A 22,202-nucleotide genomic window follows, 5' to 3' on the forward strand; every position below is an offset into this window, starting at 1 on the left:
GATTAGCTAAACAGTTGAGATTCTAAGGAGCCGACCTTTTTGGGATTTGAGGAATCACAACCTACATACAGAACGTAAAGAGTCGGCGCTTCGCTTCTTATTCTTAAATATTATTTAGATCTCATTTTAATCCGTATAAAATTATTTTATAATTCTGATCATATATTTTTCATTTTATTAATGACTTATAAAATTTATTTTTATAAGAAGTGATTTACAATTAATTTTTAAATTCTTTTTATCATGAATAATTAATTAAAATTTACAACCAGGCTTTTACAAGAGGATAAATCGGACTTGGCTTCATAATCCCATCAAATAGCATCTTGCACAAAATATTGTTAATTTGTACACTTCTCTCGGTAGCTCTCGATAAAATGGTTTTTTGATTGGCATTAAAAAATTTATTCTCAGCACTATTTCGTCTCTTACGCAAGCAAAGCTATTAAATATTCATTTTTTAAAAAATAAAATAAAAAAAGCATCTTGTGATATAAGTTTTAACTTTGACAAATGCTTGAAACTAGAAAGAAACACCAATTGCTTGCCCTCTGTGAAGACGTAACGCCGTAAGAACATGTGTGAGTGAATATCATATCTATATTCTTACTCTCTCTTTTATGGTGTGGTTTTTCTATATTCTTACTTTAATTAGAATTCGTTGCGTTGTCACGGTCAAAATTCATAATTAATTTCAATGACGAACTATTTTATACGAACAGTTTTTTTTTTTTTAATTTGGCACATAAAAATGCATGGATTGAAGTGATATTTTGGAATGGCGAAAAAGAGAGGCTCGATAAGGAGACAAATCAGATCAGCTATTGCATTGTACATATTTGCTTTGTGTCCTTGAAGGCAGACCACACCACCCACCACAGGGCCTGCGATACTCCTGAGATTTTAAGAAAAAATCTGGGAGATCCTTAGTAATCTCCAAATTTGCATCACATCTTTTATTATTATTTGGATTCCAGATACTTGTTTTGTTTTGTACATAACATATCAAAGTACGTCCTGCTTTCCCCTTTTTACGGCCATTTATGTCCTGCTTTCCACCTAGTGCCCAAACAATATCTCTGCACTTTAAAAGTTCATCAATCCTTCCCAATTCCCATCATATCCACAGCGAGACAATCCCACGTGTCTCAGCATTTTTGCCCGCCAACAACACTCCCCTCCTTCAAGTGTCAAAATGCTTTTCATTATTAACGTTATTATTATTTTATGAGTAAACACCCTTTTTAGTCCTTGTCAATATCTACGAAGTCTTTTTTAGTTCCTGACAATAAAAAAAGGACTAAATTGGTCCCTGAAATTACAAAAAAAGGGCCATGTTAGTCCTTATGTCAACTCCCAAATATGTAGAGTGGCCCTTTTCTTGTACTTTCAAGGACCAATTTGGTCCTTTTTTATTGTCAGGGACTGAAAAGGACTTCGTAGATATTGCCAGGGACTAAAAAGGTACTCTTATTTTATCCATAATAAAAGTCACAATATGTTTGTCAATTAAATCACAACTTAATTTCCGATATCATTTTTAGGAAGAGTTTGAAATCTATCTGTTCTTAATAAAATTATTTTTTGTGAAAGATATTCGTGATTTATAAAAAAAAATAAAAAATCACAACTTAATATCAGCAAACTATAAAGATTAGTTTTTGTTTTTTCTTTTTATTGGATTCAGCAAAATAAGTAATATCTTTTACTTTTAACAAAGGCTACCTACCTGATTTGCCAAAAAAAAGATGGGCACAAATTGAAGACTTGACTTATATCTTTTAAAGGTGAGTGTTTGAATCTCTTTAGCTTATCATCTATGTGAAGATTTTATTGATAGGTGATATGTAATTTCTTTTTGAATTTTTGAAAGAGAATGGAGGTCTTCCCTAATACTAGTGGAATACGATGTGCAACCTTATTTAAACTAATAAAAACCAAAAAAAAAAGTCTACCAAATTTACTGAGGAACGTTACTCTTATCCATTACTAATCATTTTATCAGCTACTATATTTTTGTTTGTTTGCAAACTCAGATGTCAGAATTCAGATTACAAGTTAGCAATGTACAAACCAGAAAGGTTGATTGAAACTTGAAGGTTAAAAATGATATATTATATTTTATAAAACCAACCTCCCAAATTAAGGCATGAAGAAACAACCAGAGTCATTATTAATAAAATAAAAAATTGCAAATGGCACCCACTATACTCAGTCGGCAAAATAAGGTGCATGAACCAGGTCACCGTGTCCTGCCTTATAAATAGAGGGCACTCTCCCAACCTCTTATCCCATCCCATCCCACCTCACTCACTCACTCCTGCAGCAAGAGCGAGAAAGAGAGAGAGAGAGGGGGGACAGAAACAGAAATCTGATTTAATTAAACCCATACAATACAAGAATGCCTTCTTCTGCGCCCAACATGCTCTCAAAATGCACCATCTTCCCAGACCAAAAATCCAGTATGGGAAACCTCAAACTCTCAGTTTCAGACCTCCCCATGCTCTCCTGCCACTACATTCAAAAGGGGTGCCTCTTCACTGAACCTTCTCTCCCAATCCACACTCTCATCCCCCTCCTCAAGTCCGCACTCTCTCGAACTCTCTCTCTCTTCCCACCTCTCGCTGGTCGCCTCCACACTGATTCCCAAGGTTACGTCTACATCACCTGCAACGATGCTGGCGTCGATTTCGTCCACGCCATTGCCACCGGAATCTATATCCGCGACCTCTTATCCCCACCCGATGTCTCCCAATCCTTCAAGGAATTCTTCCTCTTCGACAGGAAAGTTAGTTACAGCGGCCACTCCTCCCCCCTTTTGGCCGTTCAGGTCACTGAGCTCCCCGACGGCTTCTTTATTGGCTGCGCCGTTAATCACGCCGTCACCGACGGAACCTCCTTCTGGAATTTCTTCAACACCTTCGCCCAAGTCTGCAGAGGAGCTAATAACTGCATCCGAAATGTCCCGGACTTTCGCCGCGACTGCATCCTGATCTCGAAAGCCGTGCTCCGGTTGCCGGAGGGTGGTCCGAAGGTGACATTCAACGCCGACGCGCCGCTGCGCGAGAGGATTTTTAGCTTCAGCCGCGAAGCCATTCAGAGGCTGAAGACCAGAGCCAATAACCGGCGGTTGACGGAGGCTTACGACGCTTCCGAGTTGATGCATAAGCAAAGCAACGATCATCGTCACCAGAAGGAGAACGGCAAGGTCGCCACGATCCTCGAGAACTGGTTCAAGAGCTCCGCCGTTAATTCGAAACCGCAAACGGCTACGGCAGGCGAAACGGTTGAGATTTCGTCGTTTCAGTCGGTGTGCGCGTTGCTCTGGCGCGCGGTGACGCGCGCGAGGAAATTTCCAGCGTCGAAAACGACGACGTTCAGAATGGCTGTTAACTGTCGTCACCGGATAGAGCCGAAATTGGAAGCGTACTACTTCGGGAACGCGATTCAGAGCGTGCCGACGTTTGCTTCTGCAGGCGAAGTGCTGTCTCAGGATCTGCGATGGTGCGCGGAGCAGCTGAACAAGAGCGTGAAGGCGCACGACGAAGCTATGGTGCGGCGATTCGTAGAGGATTGGGAGAGTAACCCGAGGTGCTTCCCGCTTGGGAACCCCGACGGTGCATCGATCACCATGGGTAGCTCTCCGAGATTCCCAATGTACGACAATGATTTAGGGTGGGGACGGCCCTTGGCGGTGAGGAGTGGAAGGGCCAACAAATTTGACGGCAAGATATCGGCGTTTCCTGGCAGAGATGGCAGCGGCACCGTTGATTTGGAGGTTGTTTTGGCGCCAGAAACCATGGCAGGGCTGGAGTCTGATCCCGAGTTCATGCTATACGCTTCGAGTCAGTTATGACACGTGTCTAATCGTGGTGTGCCCCCAACGTGAGCACTTGATCACGTGGTGATGTGATGGTTATGTCATGCTCTTGCTCGAGTGGCATGCTTCCAACGGTGACAATTTGATGTGGAACTGTGGGGCACCGTGGGCTGCCCCATTGTGATATTCTGTTGTTTCTTAAGTGTTTCTATCTATTTTTAATTTAATCAAGATGTTTCATGTTTCCCCCTTACTAAATGATTTTCTTTTCTCTTTAGATCTTTACATTTTGTACCGTGATTGCTTCTTATTTTCTCTTTCCTCCTATTTTTGAAAAAATAAAAATTAATGGATTACATTCTACTAGCACTAACAATATTTTCGGTGCTCATTTAGTTCATGTTTTTAATAATCACTTCTATTCCAATTTTCTTGATAACTTTTTCTTAGTGTTTATATATTTTTTAATTTTTTTTTGTTAACAATATCTATTTTTAATTAATATATTGTTTCATGTTTCAACTTAGGAAATGATTTCCTTTTCTCTTAGTACCGTGACTATCCTTTCTAGTTAAAAGTGGAAAAAATCTATAATACCACGATAGTGGATGCGATAGACTAATGAGAAGACTCCATCTCAGCTGTTTTTTTTACTAAAATAACAAGAAAACAAAATATTTTTTATGATTTATAACATATATTAAAGTACATAATATAAATTACAAAAATGCACTCGGTTTAATACCACCGCTCTTAAAAGCGGTGTTACAAAACACTGACGTGACGAGCCGTTGAAGTCTTCTATTTTTGCAGAGAGCTGAATGTTGCACTTTTTTTGTGATCTTATCCCCCTTACCACTTGATATGTAGGCGGGCTCAATGTCAGACGCAAATTATTAATATCAACCAAATTCAGATGTACAAAGTTTACGGACACGGAACAAGTTGCTCCATCTTTGCCTCATCATTGCGATTTAATGAATTTATAGACATTGCTATCATGTTTCACTATCGTATTCAATTTCGTTGACTCATATTTTGTAGAAATTAGTTACGAAAAGGTAGTTAGGAAAAGGCCCGGAGAGAATCCTCAAAACATAAAACATCGCAAGGGACAAACAAACAAATAACCGCTGACACCAAAACATGAAAACTAAACCAATTAATAAGTGGGGTTAGGACAAAATTAAGGTTGTTAGTTGGAGCCATAATCAAACGAGCATAAAAAATATAGCGTAATTAAAGGACCTGACGTAATGTCATACCATTATTTCGTTGACACAATTTCGTTTTTCTTTTTCATATCTCAGAAGGAACGGGGAATTTGTCCAACCTCCTCGCACAACAGTATGGTTGGAAAGAATGGAAATGAGCATTACCGAAGGAAGAAACAAAAAAAACAGTGTTTTAAAAATCACATTTGTTATTAAACTAGTGAAGAGACTATAAAGTTCTTGTTATGCACAGAATGAAATTCATTGTGTATTTTAACTATACTAGAACCGAAAATAATTAATATATATTTAATATTGTATAATATATTAAAAAATAAATAACATTAGATTATAAAAAACTAAGCTAAGCAAATTTTTAAATTTTTATAACTGTCAATTCTTTGGGAATGTGTGAAATTCAAAATTGAAAAGTTTAGAATGAAAATTAGTTTACATTTACTTAGTATGAACAACTATAAGAACGTAGAGTGCAACTCATTCGCACTCCTCATTGACCATTTCTTTGTTTTTTTAGAGTTAATCCAATTCTAATCATCTCTTTGAGTTGACCATTTCTATAGCGCATTGATCAGATCAAATATAATATGGGCTGACCAATATGTATCAAGCCTAATCACACACGGTTGAGATGAGGATTGTGTTCTTGGACTTGGGACTGGAGTTGTTGTTGGATATCACTATGTCTCTGTCCTATGTTAGCGCGATGAATCCGAATGGGGGATACCTGCAAAGACACTCCGATGTTTAAGTCAGTATCAGAGGCAGGAGTTTTTATGTTCTTAATGTAAATGATGATCGTACCTGGGTGTTGTACCCTCTGCTTATATAGCGATTATGATGCCGCCTTAGCAAGGCGGTATGGCCTCTGATTGGCCAGGTTTGGGCTGCAGGTCAGGCTATATCCTGAGTAGCCTTATCTTCTTAATGTCGAGCTATAGAGTCGCGGCAAGTTGGTGCTGTCCTCTGTTTATTAGTTCAAAGGCGCGGTGGTCTTACCTTGGTTCTTAAGTTAACTTCCTCTTTCCTGGAGTCTATGCCGAAGGGCGGTTTCACGCGCAATAGGGGCATCGCGTCTTGCTGTGTGCGCGATGATGACCATCGCGTTTAGTTCTGGACCCTTCATGAGATTGGGCTTCTTTGTATGTTATTGGGCCTCCAATGGGCCTTCTATATTTTGTCCAGATCATGCATAAAAGTGAAACTAAAATATTCTTTTATTTTATTTTTTTGTATAAAAAATATTTTTTTTATTTTCATCTTCGAATTGTAGGTGAAACCAATATTTTACCTTGGTGACACTAACCGTGGGTCAGAGTGTGGAAGTAAAAAGAGTTGTGCTTTGAGCAACAATTATATTATTTGACTTAGTAATATGTGTTCGATCTAACACTTGGAATCATAATTGAGATCAGGAGGTTTGATTCCCCATGATAACACCTTGCGAAAGGCAATTGTTGAAGAAATTATTAGTGAGACCAACATCCAGTTTTGGTAAAGCCTAATGTGGGTTGGAGTTTAATTGATCCATAACCCTGTTGGTGAGACCAACATCCAACTTTAGGAATACCCGGTGTGGGTAGAAGTCAAATTGAATCATGATATTTGAATTAGTAGGGGTAAATAAAAAGAATTACTTCCTAACTAATCTCTATACTTTTTGGCTTACTCAACACCATTAAGCAATAATTAATGAAGAATATATTTTATCACATCTTATTTTCGTTCTTTATTTTTCAACTTAGCATTATCTATCTACTCAAACAAGCAAAATCAAAGGTGGGCTTGATTATTTATTTATTTATACATGTGGACGGCAAAAACCCATAACTTATATCCTTGGTTATTTTTGTTACTTATAGAGATAAAGGCATGATTATAACGATATCTTTATTTGACAAGTGTACATTTATTAAAAAAGAAGAAGCATGACTTACATAGAATTTTTAAAGTTTTTGCGGCGTTATTTTCTAATACAAAATAATATAACATGTGTTTTATATTCTAATCACCTCATTTCCTTTGTATAATTTTCATAATTAAGGTAAACAGTAATACACGTCACATTTCTTTTAAACAGAAACACTATAAGTACACAATAAAATTTATCTAATTTTGTCCTTTAATGACCTTTATGAAAAGGGATAAAGACTTCCAACAATCATAGAATATAGTTTATAAAAAATAAAAAATATCATCAAATGATGATAGTTCAATTGGTATTAAAAAACTGAGTAGGTGAAGATGAAAATGTATTTGATCCTCTCAATACTGTCTTTAGATGAGTTTTAAAACCTTAATATCAAGACACACTTTAAATTGAAAATATTAGAGATGAAGAGTACAACTTGCTTCCTAAAACTCTATCTCCCACATGTATAGTTCCCTAGGCCATTGCCTATATATGTCGACGCATAATTGCTCTCACTTTCAGTCCCCACAAAATGTTGTTTGCAGATAACATCAGGTTTTTTGGAGGCATCTCATCCAATTGACAAGCTAGCTACTTGTACAATGAACCGCATGGGTTCATGGAATAGAAATGACGAATGGCAAGTCAACGGTACATTGCTTTGATTGGCATTATAGAGTGCAACCAGCGCAGTTTTCAACTCTGAAGCTCAAATTTGAACCCTAAACGTATCTTCAAATAGGGGCCCATGATTTCACACGGGAATTTCTAGTTTTACGGTCATAACACAATAACTCCAGTCAATCACAATTCATCTCGTGTGCCTATATAGCTCCTCGCACCGGCCAGGCCACGCTTCACCAACTTTTATCGCAAGAAAAATTGCACAATTAGTGATACAATTTTTATTTTGTTTTTGGGAGAAATGTTTCTGAAGTTAACGCAGATATGTTATCTGTATTTATTCTCAAGACGACGTCATTTTGATAGTGAAATCTTAAAAAATTATAAATATAAAGACTATTATAACCCTGAAATAAATTAAAATTACAAATACACCATGATTTTAGTCCCAAAACGACGTCATATTGGGCTTACTGCAGAAAAAACGAACCCTTTTTTATAGCGTGGAGATATTCACGTTCAACCCCGGGTCACTTTATCCTCGGATTATGGCTCAAAAATTATCTCCTTATTAAAACAACAGATTCATTGAACTTCTTCTTAAGAGTTTGAATTTCTAACCTAAACAAATTCTTGAAAGTTCTGTTGCCAACCGAGCTACCGTTGAAGGTTTATACTCGTCTTATTCTAAAGTTAATAAGTATCACCTAAAATTTTGGAAAAAGCTTATGATGATATTTATTATTATAAAAATTAAATTAATACCTTTAAATTGACGATATTCGATTATATGTAATTAATCTTAGGACTGAGATAATTTTGCAAATAGTTAATTAGATCTAATGAATATTAAAATTAATTAATTAATCTTCTTAGATTAATCAATTACTTCTATAATTAATAGATATAAGCAAATTCTTACTTTAAAATTAATATGATGTAACAAAAGAATCTTTGAAATTCTTTAACTAATAAAATCCGTTTAAAAACTTATGGTTTGTTTTTTAATTGCAATTTTACTAAATAAAAGTAATACGGAGCTTTTTTTTAATGTTTAAAATTTGAGCGAATGGAAAATATGGTGTTGGAGAATAGTTGAGTTTCTGATGATGAATCGTGTAGAAAAAAAACATATAATTTTAGTATTAGTAGCTGTTTCTTTTTATTTCCTAATGTACCATAAAAATTAATTTACTTTATTGTTTGCTTTTGCTAAAGATATTTTTCTCATATATACACTAATTTTTTGGGCATTGCCAAAAAGCAACCTCCGTCCCAGTTGGGCCACTGTCCGTGGTAGCTAAGGGGCCAATTGGAAAACCTTTAATCCTGAAGATTGGGCCTTCTGATGCATAAAATACGACTTCAATGAATTTGGATGATGATATTTGCATATCATGATATTTTCGTTTTCTATAGGCTTCTAGTTTGTGAGGAGGAAGAAGAAAATATTATACAGTTTATTATTAAAAAATGTAGAAAATTAATGTATAAATATCTTATTGTTTTTTTTTTCTGTAGTCATGAATCTCATCAATGCAAGCCCAGCAGAACATACGAAAAAAATAAAAGTAAATTTGTTCAAGTTTCAGTATTAAACATACAGCATGGTGGAGCTAGCAAAACTATTAGTCTGTGTCAAAAAAGTTTAGCAGATGTCAAATACTAAATTATATATCTTTAAAGTACTGCAGTTAAGTTACTGTTATTGTGGCTAAATTTTGAAAACCAGCCAATGTGGCTCTGTCACTCTATGATGCACGGACACGGACACAGGACACGAGACACGACACGCCGACACGATAATTCTAAAAAATGACATATTTGGACACGTTGGGACACGTTTTGATATTAAATAAAATTTTTAATATATATAATGTAATTTATATTTAATACATATAAAAGTTCATAATAAGTCATATAACCAATCAAATATTTAAATTTCATAACATAAATATAAATATAAATAATTTTTCGTACTTGTTAATTTTTCATGTCAAATTTCACAACAGAAAAAAATCAATTTATAAAGTATTTCTTTTATATTTAGTCAACAAAATAAAATTAAGACTTATAAAAAAAAATAAAAAAAACGTGTCCGAGCGTGTTCTAGCGTTGACTGCGTGTCCGAAAAAGTTGACTGTGTATCGAAAAAACGTGTCGGAATGTGTCGGAGAGTTGACCGCGTGTCCTCAAATGTTGACCACGTGTCGGACGAGTGTCCGAGCGTGTCGGAACGTGTCCATGACCGACACGCAAATTTTCAAAAAAAGTTCGTGTTCGTGCTATACAGCTGCCACTGATATGCAACCATTTAAAAAAAATTATTTTTCTTGCAAAAAATGTTTATCTCTCACATTCATATAAAAATAAATGGTCTCATTGTAAATAGAAGAAAAAAAAATTAATGAAACCCACTTAAGTTTATGTTAGTGTGGCAAATAAAATTTTTCTGTAATAAAAATAGAAAGATTAAACCCATAAAAAATAATAAAAATATGACCCCAAAAAATTTTAAAAAAATGAAATATTTGAGATTCCCTAGATTTGGTTGTGACTAAAATGAGTGTGGAGCTAAATTTAAGAAAATTTCAATTTAGTATATGTACAAATTCAGAGCCATGAAACTGAAATCATATGAATACCATTTAATTCAAAAATCGAATTAGGTGAGTTGGGATATATATATATATATATATATATGATCAGACCAAATACAGTATGGGCTGATCAAAGTGTACTGGGCCAAATCACACACGGTTGAAGTGAGAAGGCTTCTGGGTAATCTGTCTTTTGGGCTAGTTGTTGTTGATGATGAGAGGAAGATGGTTCTCCTTTGGCGCGTTGAGCTCGACTGAGGGTACCTGTGATGACACTCTGACGCTCAAGTCAGTATCAATGGCAGGTGTATGTGTATTCTTACTGAATTAGCGAATCATACATGGGAATTTACCCTGTGTTTATATAATAGTTCTGATGCCGCCTTGGGAAGACGGTATGGCCTCTGATTAGCAATTCAAGGGCTGCAGGTTCAGCTAGTGTATCAATAGCCTTATCTCTTAATGTTAGGCTACCTTGATAGAGTAGTGGCAAGCTGGTGCTATCATCTGTTCATTTGCTCAATGGCGCGGTGGACCTTTATTAGTTCCTGTGTTTGATTCCTTATCTCTGAAGTTATGTTAAAGGACGGTTATGCGCAATGGTGGCATCGCGCCCTGTTATGCGCGATGGAAGCCATCGTGCCTTACCCTAGGTTTTACGGGTTTGGGTCTTGTCCTTATGTATTTGGGTATTTGATGGGCCTATCATTTTTTATCCAGATCATATATATATATATATATATATATATATATATATATATATATATATATATATATATATATATATAGGAGTAAACATTTCTGCAGCCACTTTAGATAAGGTTATCTACAACCACCATTTTTAACTATGTTCTCCCGGGAGAACATAGTTATAACAGTAAAATTGCTTTTTTTCTCTCTCCTCAGTTACTTTTCAGAACCTGTTTGCTGACGTGGAGAGAGAGAGAGAAATCAACTTTAATGTTATAAGTATGTTCTCCCAGGAGTATATAGTTAAAAAGGGTGGTTGTAGATAGGGGTGAAAGTGGGTTGAGCTGGGCCGAGCTTTGTCCCGAAAAGTCCAAGTCTACGTCAAAAAATTTCAATTTGGCCCAGCCCAAGCCTAGTACGAGTCTAACTGTTAGCCTGGTTTGACCCGTTTATGAAAAAAACAAATGGTCTGGCTTGGCCCGTTAGCCTGTTAATTTTTAACTTCCAAGCAGAACCATGAATCAACTTTACAAAGTACTCGAATTCTGTTGCTACACCAAAAATCATAATTTCAACGTCCAAACAGAATCATGAATCATAACAAAACTAATACAATATGCATTTAAGTCATTTTCAAAAGCAAAATGCTCAAATTAAGTAACATATATTTCATCAGATCTAACAAACAAATCCATATTATGTAAATTAAAATAACTACATGAATCCAACATACACATCATGATGCTTGTAATAAGTATAACCTCTGCCAATTTATTTTTAATATATTCATATACACAATCTAACATGTTGAGATGTTGGTTCCTCCTATATAAGAAATAAAGTAAGATTTCTATTAAAATATAATCGAATATGATTAAGTTATAAACAATTGCAATTGATTAAATTTATATTTTTTTTTCTTCAAGGCATACTTACTCTATTTTATTTTATTTTATTTAAAATAAATAGTACAATATAGGCCGGCCTGCAGGCTTATAGGCTCGGCCTTTTGAAAGTGAGCCTACGGCCTTTTTATTAAACAGGCTTTTTAAAGGCCTGAGCCCGGCCTATTATACAAAATATACTAGGTCAGGTCTAGCCTGATGTAGGCCGAGCCGTAGGCCGGTCTGGCCCAGTTTCACCCTAGCTGTAGATAACCTTATCTAAAGTGGCTGTAGAAATACTTTTCCCATATATATATATATAATTAGTCGGTTTTTTTGTTGGAGAACATGCGTCAATTTCTGGTAGAATTTTTTTTTTAACCCATCTTAATAGTGATTTCATTTACATCCAACAAATTATATAATTAATTAATTAAAATCATTACATGCAAGCAAATCAACGATTGAGATAGGGGTAAGACTGATTACCAAAAAAAAAGATAGGGGTAAGTCTAGGGGTGTTAACGGGCCGAGCCGAGCCGAGCTTTGATCTTAAAAGGTTAAGCCTGTGTTTAAATGTGTCGACTTTTGCAAGCCTGTTACCTGTTATGGATATAATTATCGGCCTGTGGCCTGCCTTATTTACAAAAAATAAAAGTCTCATTTAGCCTGTTAAAAAAAATAAGATAACAAAAATTTATCCAAACAGAATATACAATCAATAACACTAGTAATTCCATAAATATTCATAAATTCAATGTATATCCAAACAGCATAATATAGAACAAAATCATTCAAAAAGTCTGTTTAACTAATAAAATAGGAGTGAAATGGATTGAGAGGAGAGAGAAGGCTATTACAAATAGTATAAAAAATATAAATATATAGAAAAATTAATATACTAAGTCAGCCTGAGAGGCTCCAAGGCCGAGCTTTTGAATTGGAGACTGAGGCCTTTTTACTAAACGAGTTTTTATACAAGTCCAAGACTGGTTCCAACAATCAATATTAGGCATGTAAGTTCAAGCCTTCACGAGCCGAGTCAAAGGCCCCTGGCTCGTTTATCACCCCTAGGTAAGACTTCTTATTTTTATAACGGTGTAAATTGATCTTGTATATATGTATAATCAAAAAGAAAATGTTAAATACAATTTTATTAATATATAAATAATAGGGATAAATATTGATTACATTAGGGTAAATGTTTTATATTAAAACATATAAGTTTTAAAATTATATGAATGAAAACTTCATATAAAAATATACTAATAACTAAATCATGAGTAATTATATGCATATTGGAAACTTTTTTTTTATATATCTACCGAGTCACCGATAACCCGATTAATTCAGTTCAAGCACTGTTGGATCTATTACAAAGGACAACTCTCCCGATACCATTTTTCTATTCTCGATCTTGAACGTGAAATCTCTAGTTGAGGAAAACAAATTTCTTACTACTTGAACCATTAATTATTGGTGGATATTGGAAAACTTTACATGAAAGTGAATTATTCAAATCACAAGGTAAATATTTATAGAGGGAGGATATTCTTACTACCAAAATTTTTCACTATCAACTTACTACCAATCTAATCATCATTGGATCAAAGAGAGAGAATACTAAAAAGTTTATGAAGAGAGAGAAAATGTTGATCCAATGGTGATTAGATATGTAGTAAATTGGTAGTGAAAATTTTTGATAGTAAGAATATCATTCCTCATATTTATATACATCGATCGGAATGAAAATTTTACGTTAAAGCTTAATATAATAATAATATTAATAAATATTTGCATCTAATGATAATGAAATTTTTTTCATGCAAAAATATGTTATCATTTAAAAGGGAAAGAGTAATATATATTAAAAAATATTTAAAAAGTCTCACACGCATTATTACCCGTTAATACTGTTTAAGTTTAATGAGTACTGACTAATGGTTATAAGAGTTTTTATGTTTACATAAGTTAATCCTTCTAAGTAGTTAAATTATAAGGATAAATATTTATATTACGTAATGATATATAAATTTTATACATGAAATTATATTAATATCTAAATTACAAGATAAATGTTATTATTTAGTTCATTCATTATTTAATTAATTCGTTTTGAGTCGACAATATCATAGGACAACAAAATCGTTCCTGTCAAGTTTCTAACAAAGCTATATATCTAAAATTTGAGCTCGAAAGTACAGATTAATTATAAGATAAATATTGACATTATAAAAGGATAATAATTTTACATGTATATGTTAATATTTTAATTATGGGGATGAATATTTATGTTAGGGGTTTAACAACTATGCTTTTATCACAGATACTTCATGAGAAACTCAGGCCAGCTTAATTATGGAATTTTTAAGTTATGAGTCATCGAAAAGCACATGCATTTAGTTAGTATAGGTAATACATATTAATTTTTATAAGTTATCCTTAATTGTACAATCCCATAAGTGCACAGCCTCTTGATTCATCTCGTTCGAGTGTTAATTCGATTGGTTCATGTACCCCTCTCGTAGGGTCTCTCTTCTAGTACGATGTGATTCGAGGACGAATCAAGCGGAAGCTGGTGGGTATATAACATCTTAGGCACTCACGAGGGTGGGGAGTATTCGTCTGTACAAAAGAGATGAGGTACGAACAAAGAGCAGCTCTTGACAGGCTTCCAGCGGGAGGGGTATATGAATCGAATCAACACCCGAACGAGAGGGATCCAGAGACTGTGCATGAGACTGTACAATTAAAGATAATTTAAAGGAAATAATATATACTATCTATACTAACAAGACACATATACTTTTCGATAGCTTATAAGTTAAGAACTCCATAGTTAAACGTGTTAAGACTAGAGCAATTTTGGGACAAGACGCATATATTTTCCGATAGCGCATAAGTTAAGATCTCCATAGTAAACGTGCAAGACTAGAGCAATTTTGGAATAGGTAACCTCCTACTAAGTTTCTCATGAAGTGTGTGAATATTGGCAAAGCGCGCTAAAAAGTCTTGTGTTGGTTTATAAGGACAATCATTAATCATGCAAGTGTGTCCGGTAGTTATATTGTTTTTCTGCTACATTCATGTAAAAATGAATGCGTTTGACTAATTATTACGTTACATATCAATGAAAATTTTATATAAAATCGTATTAGTATTTAAATTATGAATTTTATAAGAGTTATGTTGTAGGAAAAATGATTCTGTTATGTTATAGAAATTCGTTTTGCGTGCCGTAGTTTTTTTTTTCTTCAAAACATGTGAGTCCCACAAAATGTTATGTGTGTAGGAAACTTTGTGTGGTCATGTTAAATGATGAATACAAACCCCTTAAATTATATGGATAAATTTGAATTACTTAAGAATGAGAATTATACATTAAAAAAATTTAATTTTTAAATTGAAAAACTAATGTTTATATTTTATATTAGGGAATTGTTTATCTCATTTAACATGAGATAAAACTATTTCCCTACATTTACATATATAGAAGAGAGGAGAGAGAAAAATCATAAATAGGTTCCACCACTCAATATTTGTGTAGAAAAATTATTTTATCTCATGTTAAATGAGAAAACAATTTCCCTTAATATTATATATAATTCTATTTAAATATATTTTCTAATTATGAATTAATCATGTTAAAAAAATGGAATAAGTTATTCTGTCTATTATTTTTTCTGTCTACCACCCTTTAATACCGTTAAATTAGAATCTTAATATAAGAGAGAAATGAAAAATGTAATTAGGATTCTGATCTAACGATATTAAAAAGTGGTAGACAAAGTTAGTCAGAAAAAATGATAGGTAAAATAACATACCCTAAAAAAATTTAGCGTAAATTGGACGGTTAAATTATTAATTTAGATTATTTAACAATCGGGGTTGTACAAATCGAGAGATGATTTCGAAAACATTGGAAGACGGACCAAACCGAAAGCTAGGCACTATCAAGGGCGACGGTGATGGAGAGTTCAACTTGTAGGAATCACTTGTTTCTTTGACATGAAAGCGAGTCTCAAGTTGTCAATTGGCTATTTAACTTCAATTGAGTCCCAGATTCTTATTTTTTTAAGATTTGGCTATTAATGGCCATTGTACCTTTTTTTTTTTTTTAAGATTTGGCTTCAAGTTTGAGTCTTAGCTTTTGAAGCTCAGATTTTGTTTTGTTGATCGTGACTACGTGAAAAGTTGAGAACTTTATTTTGGGAACGGCAACTATTCAGTTAGTGGGATACTGGGTTTTTGTGAAAAATGAGGAAGCGTCAGATCTTGAAGCATCCAATCGCTCTTGTAAGCATTCTTGTGTCTGTTTGCTGCCTTTTGATTATGATTGGAACTGTTCTCAAGCTTCCAGAGGCTCCAACCAATAGTAGCGAAATGGGGTTTTACCCAATAAACAGATCCAGAAAAGTTTCCCCACAAGATGTCTGGTTGGGCAAGTTTGGGGAAATGATGGTTGATATGTTGCCTCAAGATCTTGCTTTTACTGTTTTTGTTCCTTCCGAGGAAGCTTTCAAGCGAGATCTGCGTCTGTGGGTGAATGATAGCTTGAAACCAGACAAGTTCAATGATACATATGCAATTGTCACTCGTATATTGGGATTCTCAACTGTCCCTCGTGCACTTTCTTCACTTAATGTGCGCTTTGGTGAGCTTGTGTCCTATGATTCATTATCTGGGTTTCCATTGTACATCTCAAAAGACATCGATGGAATGCTTCTAGTTAACAGGATTCGATCAGAAATAGTAGACGTTAGAAAGAGGGAGATTGTTGTCCATGTCATGGATGGGGTTCTTATGGATGCTGATTTTGAGCAATCGGTTCTATCCGATGGTACAGAGGAGGATTGACTGTATATTCAGGTTTTGCTCTTCGTTCGACATTGGATTCATATTTTGTTGAATTCACAATTCAACTGAGGCCTAGTCTTTACACTTGTACATGTAACAATACATGTCCTTTTTTTTAATAGTTAAAAGTAAAACTAAAAGGTTTTCATTTTCTCCTTGTAGAAGTTGTTTAAATATATTTACTTAAATATACATCCGAGGTTTGAAATTTCATGTTCATGACAGCTAAATGGCTGCTTAGTAAATATTTGTGAGGGTGATGTTTTAAAATCTTGTTCCTACTGTAGATATTTTGCTCAGAAGTATTTATATTTTCTTTGGGATATCTTGCAGAAAATATTTTCAACAGATCAAAATAATAATCTGAAGCTCAATCATGTCTCGCAACTGATGAAGCAATTATTGCATTATTATTACCAACACTCTGTATGTTGAGTTACTTATTCTCTTCGATCATCCGCTTGTACACTATTATTACTTCAAATACACATGGTAATACCTGATGCACAATTGCACACTGAATATAACAAACTTCAATTCACATTCAAAATTCGGTTATCCTCATCATTATCATTATGAGAATGCATAGTTAAGACAGTAGGGAATTATGTTAATCGAGCATATAAATAACACCATACTCATAGTTGTCATCAAGCAGGTTAAGATGACATAACTTCGTACTCCTTCACCCTGATATCATATGGATCCCCACCAGATTACATGTGATTCACAGCTTATAAACAGCGAAAACTGTCCTTGATTTTTTAAACAAACACGTCGCGAATCTGCGTGACTTTTGAATACCCTTTTTTTTTTTAGGTTACAAGGAATTGAACACAACACCCTACACTACACACACTCCTAACACACACACCCCACACCACTAGGCTAACCCTAGTGGTGACTTTTGAATACCCTTCATCACTGACAAGCATGCTAAATTTCAGAAAAACAGCAACCAACCGTACATGAACATTCTTCGGCAAGTCGATGTTACAAAAAGTGACCTATATGCAGTAAGCACCAGAATAAATACTACATGTAATTTGCATTTGTCATTTAACATGACACAACAAATTTTCCTACACACACATTTTGTGGAGCCCAAACTCTTTGAAGAAAAAAAAAAAATTACGACACACAAAACGAATCTTTATAACATTACACAATCTCTTTTCCTACAACATAACTCTTATAAAACCCATACTACATACATAAAACCTCCACAAGCTCCGAAGTTAATTTTATATCAAAGTACAAATTCAAATGATTAATTTTTTTATTCAAATATTGAATTTGTCTGTGAATTTTATATAAGTAGTCATATTTAGAGCTACCAATCCAGCAGATGTAAAGAATCAACAGGTAATAAGGTTCAATTTCTGATGTCGTGGTCAATTTGTTTATAATAGTGAACGGGTGTTACTCTTTAAAGGTTGTGAATGAAGCTATCAGATAACCAAAAACAAAAAATGAGCAGAGTATTTAAGAATAAAATACATACTAAAAAAGCCACGAGCGGAAGCAATAAAAATCCTATGGTAAAAAGATCATTGTGCCATGTTACATGTATTTCCCTAACCCATGCAGGAATGCTCAATAAGACCAACGCAAGTGACCGGAAAGTTGTATTAAATGACTGTGCCCTTGGAGCTCCAAGCATCACAACACTCTCAAAAACCTTAACTTCCAGCTGTAGTTGGTACCGTCACTGATTTAGAGTCTTCTGCCCTTTCATGTTCTTTGTTGAGCATCTGAAATGGTAATTCCAATGTTAAGAGACATAAATCACAGTAATGATTTTACAACATGTTTCACTTGACAAGCTTATCTATCAATGGGCTAGATACTAGGATTTAATTGAAGGTAGTTCCAACCAATTAATCCCGTATTACTTGACTGAAGCTCAACAAATGATTGTGAAACCCTAAAGGAGAACTATCTTCAATTTTGCTCTGACCATTTCTAAAATTGTTACTTCCATAGTATAATAAAAGTATAAAACCCCAAAATATAAAATCAAAATCAGCGAGCAGCATAATAACAAATACTTCCAGCATGATTCAGTATAGTGTATCTCACCTTGTTGTTAATCAAGTTGTGAAGTGCAATTACACTTCTAATGAGAGACGATAGGTATATTACCAGCATCATATCATTCGTTTTCACTGCACAACAAGAACAAGGATCAACAATCTAGGATGGACAATGCAGAAAACCAAAATAATCATACTTAATGTCAATTCACATTCTTAACCTGCGAAAGCCTTGATCAGATCAGTGACATTAAGATTTGGTAGCAGATTGAATACATCCTAACAAAATGCGATAAAACATGAGATGGTGAAACACAATAATGAAGAAAACCCACCTTAACAAAACTAAAGAAAGCTTCTTTTATCAAAATAAAAAACATTAAACAAAGCAAAAGTCAGATACTTTCAAGCAATTATTTTTCTGGTCATTAATGTCAAATGATTGGTTTAAAATTTCAGTTCGAAATTACACTAAGTGACGTAGATCAGCAGAAAATAATTCAATCTAAACTTCTGGACCATTTGATAACAGTCAAAGAATCAGAAACTACTAAGAAACAATAGGGAAACCAACCTGCAGATGATACAGGATCTCATGGTTTAAGGGAAGCTTTCCATCAATGACAAGATCAAGGTAACTTCTTATCTCTTTAAGTCTTGCATCCAAACCCTTCAAGGCTGTTAGTTTTGCACTTACCTACACAACAAATTACATCGTCAGCATTTGTCCATCCAGCATACTCATCTAAATAGATAGTATTAAAAGCAAGACAAATAAACCAAAAAAAAAAAAGAATTAATACATAGCAAGAAGTATGAATAAAAGCACCTCTGTCGCAAGGGTGCTAATTGTTGTATCCTTCACATCTCTAAGCAAGTGTTCCACTCCTGCACAAGGGCAAGAAGAATTTAAAAACATAGGATAAACTGTTTATATAACCCTGAACCATGTGGATAAGATTCAAAGATTCAGTATTAATTACAAAAAAAATGAAACAAAAAATAAAATAAAAAATAAAACCCTTCAGAAAATGAAGCTGCTCTGCATTACCTATTTCCTCAACTTCATGAGCAGCAATTTCTGATTGCACATGTACAAAGACCTTTTGGCTCTTCTGAGTGGCATTCTGCATTCAGAATAAACTATCTGTCAGTTCCTATGTCTACTGATAAGGTTTCAAGCGAACAATAACTCCTCCCATAACAAAAAGCAGAATTATTTTTGCAACATGCAATATCAATAAAATCAGAAGTATAATTTTTTAATTAAAAAAATAATAAAGGTACTTCAGTTCTACCTCTTTAACCTCTTCAACAGCATAGTAAGCTTTTGTAGGAATTCCCAACTCCTTCGGCTCGACATCAATTATAACCAAAACAGGATTTGGAACATAGCTGCAATAAATTGGAACTTGATCAATTGAGATAAAGATCGATAAGGGATAAAAGCAACATGTCGAATCTCTTGTTCTATCATTGTTTATAACTAATGATTAATTCCAGGTTGTCAGCAAATGTCATGTACATGTTCATAATTGCAATTTGCAAATTATTATCAACATTAATTTTAACAAGAGAAAGCCAAACACAAGCATGAAGAGGCTGATTGCTGAAACACAATAAGGTACAAGCCTTGCTTGGAATATTACAGAACAGCAATAAGTACATGCCTTGCTGACATAATACACACACACACATACAGATTTAAGCTATATTTATTTACAGATTACCAGTCTTAATTGTTCTATGATTTATGGAGAGTGTTATGGTTATTTCATGTTTTCTAAGCCTCTTTTCTAGTAGAACTCATAAATCCCTTTGTACTATATGTAATCGAGGGAATACTGATGTGCTCCTCAATGCTGCATCTTTGTACCACAATCAGCCACAAGCACTAGCCAATTAGGATCAAGCCAGAAGAAGCTAGATTCAACTTCTGCATGCAAAGTGGAAACAGTGACCTTTCTGTCAATCCACTGTTGAGAAGCAGACAGCAAGCATGTACTTACTTACATATTTGTATTTAGCTTATTTATCCATCATGTAATGTCATGTTGATTTTTGCTCTCTCTTTCAACTTTCTATCTCCTCTATTTCTCCCTCTACTCTTGCAGTATCCATATATTTTTTCCTATGAAGTATAGCAATGCCTCAGAATTTTGACATTGTATGGGATAAAACCCTTCATAAGTTATGCTATATGAGTTAAACAATGCCAGAGTAAGTCAGCTATTCGATAATCAATATTTGCATATAACTGTGTTTTGGCTCTCTCCTGTAGAGGCAACAACCTATTTTGGAATCTCAGTCATAGCTATAAATAAATAGCAAATTACTCAAATAAAGTAAAAAAAACACAGCATTGAAATACAAGTCTGCTCTGGATTTCGGGTTAATAAGCATACTCATTGAATAAACCATGAATGTCGAGGTCATTCTCTCGAAGTTTTGGACCAGTGCTATACCACCCCACAACATGCTCCTTTGCTGGAAAAATAAATAGGCATGTTTGATTAGATCTGATTTTCAATTGAAAGAAAACTAGAAGAAAAAAAAAAATATTCAGCAACTTATATTATACCATTGATTCTCTTAAACATGGAAAACATCGATTCATGGTAATTGTGGTCAAGAAACCAGATGCTAGGATCTTTCTCATCTTCTTCAAAAGGAACTGTTAATAAAGGATTAGGAGAAGCGATTAGCAATGGAGGAGGTGTTGGTTGAAATAATAGGTATTGAAATTGAAAAAGAAGAAAAGAGGTTACCGGCGTAGCTGTTGGTAACGTCAACGGTGCCTTTGAAAGAGGAACCAAGCAAGACGCCGACGACGCGCTTGCGAGTGTCCTTGGCGACCCTGTTGTAGTTATCGACTATGCTCAGCAACACCAAAGGGTGAACTATCACCTTCTCTATCGCTCTCCATGATATCTGCTGCGTCTTTATCACATCCATAGCTCGATGATTTCTGCTTCGCCCCTTTTCTTCTCTTCCAATCAACGAATGATGAATCACTTTTCTTGTTGCGATCTCAGCTAAACCCTCTTCTCTGAAACACCAACACTGCTTCTTCTTTCTCTCTTCGTTTTGGGCCGTTGCCGACCAAATTTGACTATCATATATATTACCCACCCATTCAGCCCAAATCTTTATTGGGCCCAGAAATCAATATTCTAAGGATTTAACATTTCTAAATTCATTTGCTTCTTCCGCTGCCAATTCACTATCTTCGGTCGCTTGATGAAGGTTCTGGAGGGCACTAGAAATGTAAGGGGGCTTGACTAAATTAGTCACTTTTCTTTCAAAATAAAGAAAATGCATATTTATTACTTTGTAACTATATCATGATTTTAGAACAGTATATAGTTTAGTTTTGATGTCAAAAACTGGATAGTGAGAAAACAATTTCCCTTCATATGATTTGCTTACCAAGCTTAATGATTTGTAATTAATTATTTAGTATTAGAGATATTCAAATGCGATAAAATTTCACGTTAATTTGCAATGAGTCAAGTGAAGTTCGTATAAAAAAAAACTCATAACTCGA

At 34.4% G+C, this 22,202-nt stretch overlaps 3 protein-coding genes across 4 annotated transcripts; 2 read left to right on the forward strand and 1 right to left on the reverse strand.

Moving 5' to 3' along the window:
* Positions 1 to 2,401: 2,401 nt before the first annotated feature.
* On the forward strand, positions 2,402 to 3,856 carry LOC133289607 (uncharacterized acetyltransferase At3g50280). The gene has a single exon (XM_061487592.1). The coding sequence runs from the start codon at positions 2,402 to 2,404 to the stop codon at positions 3,854 to 3,856; it is 1,455 nt and encodes a 484-aa protein (XP_061343576.1).
* Positions 3,857 to 15,804: 11,948 nt separating this feature from the next.
* LOC133289609 (uncharacterized) lies at positions 15,805 to 16,688 on the forward strand. Its single transcript, XM_061487595.1, has one exon. It carries the CDS (start codon positions 16,020 to 16,022, stop codon positions 16,617 to 16,619), a length of 600 nt encoding a protein of 199 aa, XP_061343579.1. The 5' UTR covers positions 15,805 to 16,019; the 3' UTR covers positions 16,620 to 16,688.
* A 1,299-nt stretch (positions 16,689 to 17,987) lies between these two features.
* Positions 17,988 to 21,764, reverse strand: LOC133289570 (26S proteasome non-ATPase regulatory subunit 7 homolog A). Of its 2 annotated transcripts, none has more exons than XM_061487549.1 (10): positions 21,424 to 21,764; positions 21,237 to 21,329; positions 21,061 to 21,142; positions 19,963 to 20,050; positions 19,707 to 19,782; positions 19,485 to 19,543; positions 19,230 to 19,352; positions 18,877 to 18,934; positions 18,702 to 18,787; positions 17,988 to 18,373 (listed from the first exon to the last, which is right to left on the reverse strand). In XM_061487549.1, exons 1-10 carry the CDS (start codon positions 21,608 to 21,610, stop codon positions 18,302 to 18,304), a joined length of 924 nt encoding a protein of 307 aa, XP_061343533.1. In that variant the 5' UTR covers positions 21,611 to 21,764; the 3' UTR covers positions 17,988 to 18,301. The 2 variants fall into 2 exon arrangements, with proteins under 2 accessions (XP_061343533.1, XP_061343532.1); XM_061487548.1 differs by having other exon boundaries at positions 19,954 to 20,050; positions 21,424 to 21,762.
* Positions 21,765 to 22,202: the final 438 nt, after the last annotated feature.

The sequence above is a fragment of the Gastrolobium bilobum genome, unplaced genomic scaffold (genome assembly GCF_033153095.1).
Source record: "Gastrolobium bilobum isolate Gb01-03AN ecotype WA unplaced genomic scaffold, APGP_CSIRO_Gbil_v1 utg937, whole genome shotgun sequence".
NCBI lineage: Eukaryota > Viridiplantae > Streptophyta > Magnoliopsida > Fabales > Fabaceae > Gastrolobium > Gastrolobium bilobum.